The following is a 10,398-nucleotide window of genomic DNA, read 5'->3' on the forward strand; positions in this document are numbered from 1 at the left end:
AGTCTTCCTTCACAATGCCCGGGCCACTTAGCTTCTACGTATTAATCACCAAATTAAAGAGAACCTCACCTAAAACAGCCTCGTGAGTTCCCTTTTTTGCTTACTCGCCTTATTCATCATCATAATCAATCCATTCTATCTATTTATTTATTTATCTGCATAAATTATATGTTTCTCTACAATCAGAGAATCCCCATTGACTTTACTGAAGAACAGCAGAAGCAGATCCAATCGAACGACACCCTCATACTAATGGTTTCAGATAACAAGAATTGGCCTATGGGTTGGCAAAACTCGACTAATGGCCATCTCTTGCTACAAAACGGTTGGGCAGAATTTGCTCAGCATTACCCTATAAAGATTGGGCAGATGTTACTTTTCGATCATATTCCGGGAAGTTCCAAATTTCACATTCGAATATATGACGAAAACAGTTGTGAGATGACTGACTTTCCATTCACCAACTCATCCTACTTGGAAGAACAACTCGATCAACTCGTTCTACAAACAAATTCCAATGTTCAAGAAACAGAAGGCAAGTTTCTTACTAACGCATATAGAGCAACATAATTCTTTTACAAGATTATATATATTATTACTATATTTCTAGGCTTCTAACAGCACACCAAAGAAGAAGCACATTTTTATTTTGAACTTAATTTTTTGGATACACAACAGCTTGCGTGTTAACAGAACGCATCATTATCATTATCCCTTTTAAACAAGCCTTTTATTTCTTTAATTATCTTTCAAATGTATGTATAGGTGGAGCAGTGATCACTGAATTAGCACCTAATTCAGACAACCGATTTTTTTCTGCCAAAGTAGCTGATTCATACTTAAAGAATCGTGCATTGGTAATAATTCTCAGTTTTGGATAATGATTATTTGTTTTTTTATTAATCTTTTGTTACCATATGATGATAATCATACTACCTCCCCTATCATTTTTTTTTTCCTTCTTATATTACAACATGTACCCATCCCGTTCTTTAGAAGATATTTGACTGGTGAAAAGAAGAGTGGACACTGCATGTTTCAGACACCCGATGGAAGAAAGTGGGGCCCAATTCAATGCAAGTAGTACCGGACGAGTGGTAGCCTGTATGGTGAAAACATGAAGAAATTTTGTAACGATGAGCACCTGGCTGTTGGTGACGTGTGTGCTTTTGAGGTGATTAATGAGGTGGAAAAACTGTTGAAAGTCACCATTCTTCGGGCAAATTAGTTGCATTGAGATATAATTAGAAACTAAGTTTAGATGATACATATGTTTGTTTTTGGGTAAAATCATACTCTGTTGGTCTAATATGGTCATGATTATGATTTTTTTTTGCTAATGACTTGTACTTTTTGTGGGTGGTTCATATCCACAACTATATGAGACGATGATACATTTTTATTAACACAACTATAAAGGAGACTTTTCGTTTTCTTTTTTGCTACAAGATTTATGACTTTGATATGATTTCAACTCTGTTTGTATGTAATTCTTCTAATCAACTTGAGCTTGGCTCGAGCTTGGGCCGTAAGCATTTATATCTGATATGAACATCCAGGATTTATAAGAATTCGAAGAACTTCTATGAATACAACTCGAGATCTCAATTAACAGAATGAGAAATGGAAGTTGAATTCGATTTTTAATGACTCTTTAATTTTAGTAAAAAAGGTACAAGAGAATCGAGAGGGAAGAAAGGTTTACACCAAAATTGACAAGCTAATCTATACTAGAACAGAGGTAACTACTTGTTAATTAGATGATGCTGTAATTCAGAGATTAATTGTCATTAAACAAAAGGAAAATAGCAAATTAAAACTGTTTATCACGTGTGTTATGGAAGTTAAAATAATCTGTTTATTAATCAGGTGTTATTGTAGCATGTTGCCTTTGCTACTTGTGAAATCATCGGCATATTTTTTGGTTATATTTACAATTCCCTTGATTCGATTGGTATTTGAACAGACTAAGCCAAGTATATCGAAAAACAGAGACTGAAAAGGCTTTGTTCTTGATTCACGATTGTTGATATACGAGTGTCCTTGATTAAGCATGAATACCAAGTGAAAAGGACTATAAGTACCATTTTGATGTACATATCTTCTTTGCATCTTTCTCATAGCAGCTAAAAATCATATTAAGATATACCATAAGCATATTCTTTTGGCTACTAAATACAATAGTTTTATTTATATTCCAATCTTGTGCTAATTTGGATGGTTTGAGAAGTCTTTATCTTCAATGGTCAATTTACATCCCGATCAATTGTCGTACGGAAACTTCAATTTAAACGTCTTTCTTTGGGCATCTATCCTCAAATGGCGCACGATTTGCAAGCGTACGTATGGGAACAAAATCCGCTTTTTATATGTCAAATAGGATCTTTCTTTGTAACGTTCTTGTATTGTTTCTTGTTTTTCCTTTTTTTATGTAATTGATTCCGATACTTTTCATTGTTTTGATGAAGTTATCGGGTTGCTTTCTAATAAAATTTTCATCTTTCGCCGTAAAAAAAAAAAAAATTATATTCCAATCTTTAATTAGGTTGGACTGCCACCTACTCCAATTGCTGCTTTTGACTAATAATTATATATACTCTCTTCATAAATGTGCATATAACGTTTACATAACTGATAGTGACAGCCACTTGTTGCCACCTAATACACAACTACTACTATAATCAACCATTACTTGTGAAATCAAGCAACCATCACTTTCACTACTTGAATCAAAAATCAACACAACACCAAAAAAAACTATGGACTTTGAAGGCCAGAAAGAAAGAAGATAGATTAAGATTGAACACCTGGATTGAGTTTCCTAACCATTAACAGAATTATTTTGTGCATTTGACAAATACAACAAAAGTAAAAAAAAAAAAACTGCTCCAAATATTACAAAACATTAATAATAAAAAATAACCAAAAAGGACGGCAATGGTGTACGAACGAGCCATCATGTCCTATCACTGCTCAACTCCTTACAACAAACATCATATAATACAAAGAGGCAATAAATGCTAACGTTAATCTTATCGCCCATAAACGTCTGTCTGTTTCTACTACCATCATCATCATCTGCTTCCTATATCACTAACGTTACTTCTCCACGACTCCCCACTTCCATTCTTGTAATGCTCTGTTTTTGCATAGTGCATTCTAATAGCTGCCACTGGGTCCGAAACACCATTGCAGGCCCCACTAACAGCAACCTTCAAACCCATACCTTGTTGCACGCTAGTTGACAAGGCTTCCAATTTTGGAATCTCGGGTAATAACTTATCTACTGTAAAGGGAAGGTAACTTGGACCTCGATTGTTGTTGCTAAGTTTTCTAGACGGAAAACCAGACGCAACGTTATTTATCTTAGATTGCAGCTCATTACCACTTTCCAAGGAATGCAGTGTAGTAGAGATGTTGCTAAAAGCAGAAGGGTATTTTGCTAGTAAAACAGCAGAGTCGGGTAAAGACGAAAAACCTGTCTGTATTCGGTTTCCATCCCAAAACCCATAGCTTCTGTTCAACTCAAGTTTTTGTTCAACACCAAAGGTAAAATCTTTATTCTGATCAAGATCTAACGAACCTAATTTCCGGTGTGTTCCATTATTTTCAAACTTCAAATTAGACGACTTTTCAGCATCTGGTTTGGACAGAGATGAATTATTAGTTAAAATCTGACCAAATAGTTTCACATCACCACTCCTACTCGGCTTTTCAATGTCTAAAGATGAACATCGTCTTTGTTCTTGAGACACAGGCAAGTCGGGACACATTTGAATACAACCATCTCTTGGCATTAAAAGACTCTCATCTAAACTGAAATTGTTCTCACGTTTAGGAAGATGCAGATGATAACCATCGATACTTGAAGATCTTTGACTGCCTTTTCTAAATGAAAGTCTGGATGACACGTCATCCTGGCTAACCGTCTCCCTGTCCAGATTTTTCGGGAAAAAACTGGTCGTCACAAAACCATTACCTGCTACGTGACAAGCACCATTTTCTGAACCTGCATTTAAGTCCAAATTGCTTCCACCATCAATACTTAAATCCAACGACCCGGCTCTCGAGTAATAGGTAACAGAGAGGTTATTAACAGCACCATGACTCGATTCTCTCACTGCACTATTATCGCCATTACACAAGACCTCATGTTTAGATTCCTTAATTCCTTTGTCACAAACCTTGACAACTGTATCAGCTTCTTCTTCAACTTTGGCACCTGATGCAGAATCAGAATACGCCGTTTGAGGAGACGGTCCCACATTTGCAGCTTCATTAGATTCACTATCAGCAGCCCCCTCCAAATGAACGTCTAAACTTCGTTCGTCTGGCTTTATATCTTCTCCTTCAGGTTCAAGTTTTATTGAGCCCTCCTCCAACACATTCTTATCAGATGAGTGTAGGTCCTCAACTTCCATCTTACACTCCATAGACGATGATTTATCATGCGAAATACCAGACCCACTGTCGACCATGCACGCATCATCATGATCACCTTGGTTGGCACCTGTTGTACCTTCACTGCAACCTTGATTACCAATCACATCCAGCCCAAACCGATTCTTAGCCTTGCTAAAATAAACCCTGCACTGATCGGCTGACCTTGTTCTCACACATCGAGAGATCATCGAAAAATCCTTACCGTAACTTCGCACAGCATTCATAAAACTCGACTTCTCTTCATCCGTCCAATGAGAAGAATCCATCTGTTCCCCACAACTGTCATCTGAACAAGTCTCCTCATCAACATAACGTAGTGATGAAGATGAACCAGTCAACTTCTGGCATCGTTCGACTCTTTGGTGAACATCACCATGGTCAACCAGGCTCGTGATGCACGAACCCAAAGCTTCTGGTGATATGGACCCACAAATACCGGCTAAAACATCCGCGGCAGCCGTTTCCTGCTCGTTACAAATATTAGCAAAATCATTTTTACTACTAGCACCATTCACATTAGAAACCATAACCGAAGCAGCACCAAGCAAGTCAAGAGAGCTACTGGCCCTCATTTCACGGTTAAGTCTTTGTTTCCCAGACGTGACCAAGTACGTGTTTGTAGTATGGGACTTCCCTTTGGAAAATTCCGAATTCCTTTTTGCTTTCTGAAAATCATCAGACTTATGATTCTTGTAATAGAACTCAACACAATCAGCAACAGTTTTGTTTGGTAAAAAAGATGCAATCTTTCTGAAGTTTTTACCAAAATGAGAATATTTATTTAGAAAAGTTTCTTTATCTTCTATGGTCCAGGCTTTAACAATGGACTTCTCCTTCTCAACATCGATAGGCTTCTCCACTAATCCATTATCCGAAATAAACCGGGTACTTGTTCGTATACCCTTGTCTAATATAAAAGTCGGCATCTTCTGTACATCCCTAAAATTCCAGACCTGTGAATCCGAAAGCAGCTTGCTTACATATTCAAATGTCTCCTTGGTTGGAACCAAGCTTAAACTGCCAGCTGCATATAATGAAAAAAAATATCAAATAATTAACACAATTTAAAAGCACATACGGAAGCCATATAACCAGTGGCGGATGGAACCAAGAAATTTTTTTTACCGGGGAAGAAATTTTTTTCAAAAGTGCTCACATTCACTGTAAATTTTTTTCTTTGATTCTTCGATGATAATACAACCTTTTGGGTCATCGGCTTTTGGGTTGGGGGCAAAATACAACCTTTTGGGTCATGGGCTTTTGGGGGGCAAAATATGGAGAGTTTTGGTCAAAATACAACCTTTTCTCTTCAAAGTAGAGAGACCAACAATGAAAAAGATGGAAGCTTTTGGGTCATGGACTTTTGGGTTGGGGCCAATTAAAAAAATCCATAAATTTAACCTCAAAAATTTCAAAATCCACTGGGGGCAGGTGCCCCCTGCCCCACTCTAGTTTCACCCATGCATATATCATTAACTAAATTCTATCATGCATAGAGTAATGATCAAAATCAGGCAATTAGCTAATATATTAACCATCTCTTACCTGGAGAAGATAAACGAGTGTGAATTGAAGCCCGATGCCTTTGATGCTCGGCAAATCCCAAACGAAAGTTCAATTCAGACTTTCTTTGAGGTTTTGAACCAGACTTTTTTACAGAAAGCAAGCAGAGATCTTTCTTCCAATAGTAGTGCAATGCCCGAAACTTGAGACAGGTGACCCTTTCCTTGAATTTTAGAAACCGTTTCCTCATTACAATCTTTTCTGCCATCAACGACTTATCAGTAACTCGCGAAATACTGGTACGGAAACACGTTGGCAACATCTTACTAATTTCATAAGATGTTTCTTTTGCTGTAGCATTATTCGAAGCCAATATTGTATCATATAACTTGTCTAGTACATTATCACCAGCAGCAACGGTTGAAGCCTGACTGCTATCCCCACACAACGTTACCATATCAGTACCGACATGATCTTGAGAGCATTCATATTTATTATCTTCCGCCAATTTAGATGTTGACGTGCCTGGACTTTCAAGGTCGCCAGCTGTGTTACATTCTATACTCTTGTTGTTGCACTTTTTGAGGGTAAAACCAGAAGCAGGAAGAATAGGACATGAACCACCAACATCAGATGATAACGATTTCAGTTCATTCTCAAGAGAATCTATTTCAGATTCTGTTATTTCGAGTGTCCTTGAAATGTCTGCTTTCCATACCTGTAATTTGTCCATTGCAAAGGTGGACCCTGGAGCACTAGTTTCATCGGTCTGCAGCAGTTCATCAAGTAAAGAGTTCATGTTAAAGCCTTCAGGAAGCTCCAAATTCTCCAAATTAAACGTTAATTCTGGTGTGTGATTTTCAGACACGTGACTAGGATTACATGGATCAGTTTGCACTGTAGCTTCCGCAACAGATGCATTTTCTTCAACACCTATTATACAAATATAATAGTAAAAAAGTATTTAGATTACGATAGAACATCTTTTTACATTTATTGTTCATGCTATAAAATATATAATAAAATAATAAACAATTATATAATTATAATGATAATGATAATGATAATGATAATGATAATGATATATAATATATAATACATAATGACATAATATATTCACAACCCAGTTTACCAGTTCCTGCTAATAAATCATACTTTGAAATATCAAACGGCAGAAATTTATTTTTATGATATAAAAAAATATAACTGAACCTGAGAGAATCTTTTATGAAATCATTGAAAATTACAAATACAGAATAATGGATGTATTCAAAGCAGTCAAAAATAGTTATTAAGATTCACATAGCAAATAAAACAAAAATTAAAATTTCGATGAATGATGTGGAATGATGCCAATATATCACGGGTCATTACTTACATAAACATACAAGATAGATGGAGGAACAAAATTTTCACTCTCGCAGTGAACATGGTAAAATTTGACTAACCAACTGTTTATTCATAATGTCATTTTAGTTCAGATATGAATAGTATGAAAAGACCAGTATGTGCCCCAAACAAGCCTTTTGATCATTCCCCTTACTTGCAACACCCCATATCATTATTATTACAGTATATTATATATAGATACAAATCATATAATTAACTGTTGGGATGAGGATATAATTTTAAATAACTACTATAAAGATAATAATAATTATTATAATTATATAGTTTTTTTTTTTTTTTGAAAGGCAAGCTTACTATATATTATAATTATATAGTAAGCAAATAATATATAAATACTACTCCGTACTACTAACACACACTAAAAATTTTCATGCGGTAGATTTTCAACAACTTTAAATCACAATTGTAGATTCATATAAATATTATTAAAATCAAACATCTTAAATAATGTATTTAAATACTTATTTTAATTTTAGAAAAATCAATATAACATACTATATTAATTTTTTGTACACAGTCATCAACCCTTAAGATAAAAAGAATTATATGATATAAATTAACTGTTCACATGTAGCCCCTTCCATGAATAGTCTCATAATTTCAGTTTAAGTTATAAAATTTTTACGTATACCTATAAAATCACTTTAAAATATTAACTTGCAATTATTTTCAAATATGTTCAAATACTATTACTTTGTATCTTTTATAATGACCAGTGAATATACACGGGTGTAAAAGCATCCCCTACGGAGATATTAGATAAGACGTCCGCGGTAACATGCAGCATATGCCCATCACAACTTTCTAGTCTATAGTGCATAATGTTGCCGTTGCCATCATACGAACTTTTTTTTTGAAGCTGATAGTAATGAACCACCATCTTGATACAAATAAATTATATTCATTCATTTAAGCATATTGTAACTTCAAAACATGAAAATTTATTAGAAGTTACCATATCTTTAAATATCCGATTCACCAATAATGATTCTATAATTCTAGTGATGCGTTCAGAAAGGATATGTTAGATGGCCAAAATCAAATAATTAAACATGTTAATGGGCATAACAAGGTCAGTAAATTACCTGGAGACGAACTACAAGCAAAAGAACAAGACGTAGTAGGAGATGCACATTCCGAGTAACCAGCAATGCTTGGGCTTTTAGCAGGCATGTTAGATGGACTAGGAAGTAATGGTTCTGAGCTACTAACACCATCAACTCCAGCCTCTTTATCAATAACATCATTTGGGTCAACCTTCTTTTTCTCATATTTTGCCAGCCCCTCACCCCATCCAAGACGGGCCTTTTTACGTGAGTTGGCCTCATCTGGAGTCCTTGGTGTCACGCGTGGCTCAGTATCCCCAGACGGGGATTGTACAGTGGTGCTACATGGCTGCAAAGAGTCTATTTTTGTATCAAGAGAATCTGCCCCAATGATCTTACAACTACTTGAATGACTAAAACCACCTCTTGAAGATAAGCTTCCGGAACGAATCCATTTGATAGGCTTCCAATCAAGTGAAGATCCCAATGAATTCCCTTTCTCAAGCCTTTGACCACCTGTAATACTAACTCCACCATTATTCTTAGCTTGTTGGTCATTCAGTGGGTCCCACGAGTTCACAAAATCAGGTTGGGGATGGACGTTACCGTTCGGTGATGCAATAGTTTCCCACAAGTTTCCTCCTTTACGGTCTTTCTGATTCCCAAAGTCAACCGACACCCGTGGCCCTAAAAAATCCAAACAAAAACACAATACTCACTAATTCATTTTTCAGGCAGGTAAAAATTAGTAAATAACCCTAGGTCAAACTCATAAAGGTATTATCTTGATAACAAGATAACTCCATCCCTCCCAGCCTTAGATCCCAGCCCTAAATTCCGTCCCATAAAACAAAAAAACAAAAAAAAAAAATAACAAAAACTGATCACCGGATCTAAAAAAGTACTACCCTAGGGATCAAATTACATCATCGTAATCCTTCTAAAAACTGCAAGTGAAAAAAGCTGTACCGAGAGAACACGTAATAGTGAATACATGTTATCCTCTCTCAGATCTGGCCCCAATTCTATACGCCTGTAACGCGTATGCGCTAATTAGAGAAAATTATGTTACAAATACACAAAACAAAACCTAATTACTTCACAACCTACATACCTAAACTTAAAGCAACAATTTTTACGCCTTCCGAACCCTAAAGAAATCAACAGATAGTTAAAGACATAAACTTACCGGTAAACGGACGGCGAAAATCAGATGGACCGCCACTAGGGGACCAAAGATTCTTAGGGTGAGAAGAAGGAGTGGTAGGCGACTCTCTCCATCGTGCCGGAACAATTTCAACAGGTTCCGATGACGACGGTCTCCTCTCCTTTAATATATCTTTCCGATCGATTGGCAATAGCTCCGGCGGCATCAATTAATCAAATTTTTTATATCGCAAAATTCCTAATTGAAATTCACGCATCCGGTGCCGCAGATGAAAAGAATAGACACGCCGATACTCAGGTCTGGTTGAATTGGTTATTGTTATACAGAACAACAGATCTATGAAGTTTGAAGAAGCATTCAACAATTAGGGAAAAGGAAAAAAGTTAGGGTTTGAATTGAGAGATGAAACGGCGCAGGGAAGGGAAGAAGGAGAAGAAGGTAAACTTTAACCTGAATTACTATATTTTAATTTTTATTTTTATTATGTGGGTATAAAAAATGTATACAGAGATATAGATACCAGATAATGGAGATAAAGACATTGAGAGAAAGAGAGCGTTAAGTTGATAAGCCCAGAGAGAGAGGAGAGAACATAAAATAAATAATAAATAATAAATATAAATAATAATAATAAAAATAAATACTAAATAATAGGTTAAAGTGACGCGTGGGTTATGGTTGCGTATATCAACGGCACCCTATTAAACCACAATTTATTCCACTTTTTACGTCCGCTTATATGGCGGTGGTCTTCGTCATTCCTAGGGTTTCATATATATTTATTTGTTATTCGTAAATTTAAGTTTGAAACGAACAAGTTTTGGGGTC

General features: G+C 35.9%; 1 protein-coding gene across 2 annotated transcripts; it reads right to left on the reverse strand.

The window, feature by feature from the left end:
• Positions 1-2,699: 2,699 nt before the first annotated feature.
• LOC139899614 (uncharacterized) lies at positions 2,700-10,126 on the reverse strand. Of its 2 annotated transcripts, XM_071882436.1 has the most exons (5): positions 9,592-10,126; positions 9,009-9,089; positions 8,442-8,918; positions 5,989-6,879; positions 2,700-5,467 (listed from the first exon to the last, which is right to left on the reverse strand). In XM_071882436.1, the coding sequence occupies exons 1-5, from the start codon at positions 9,773-9,775 to the stop codon at positions 3,075-3,077; spliced, it is 4,026 nt and encodes a 1,341-aa protein (XP_071738537.1). In that variant the 5' UTR covers positions 9,776-10,126; the 3' UTR covers positions 2,700-3,074. The 2 variants fall into 2 exon arrangements, with proteins under 2 accessions (XP_071738537.1, XP_071738536.1); XM_071882435.1 differs by having other exon boundaries at positions 8,442-9,089.
• Positions 10,127-10,398: the final 272 nt, after the last annotated feature.

The sequence above is a fragment of the Rutidosis leptorrhynchoides genome, chromosome 3 (assembly GCF_046630445.1).
Source record: "Rutidosis leptorrhynchoides isolate AG116_Rl617_1_P2 chromosome 3, CSIRO_AGI_Rlap_v1, whole genome shotgun sequence".
Lineage (NCBI taxonomy): Eukaryota > Viridiplantae > Streptophyta > Magnoliopsida > Asterales > Asteraceae > Rutidosis > Rutidosis leptorrhynchoides.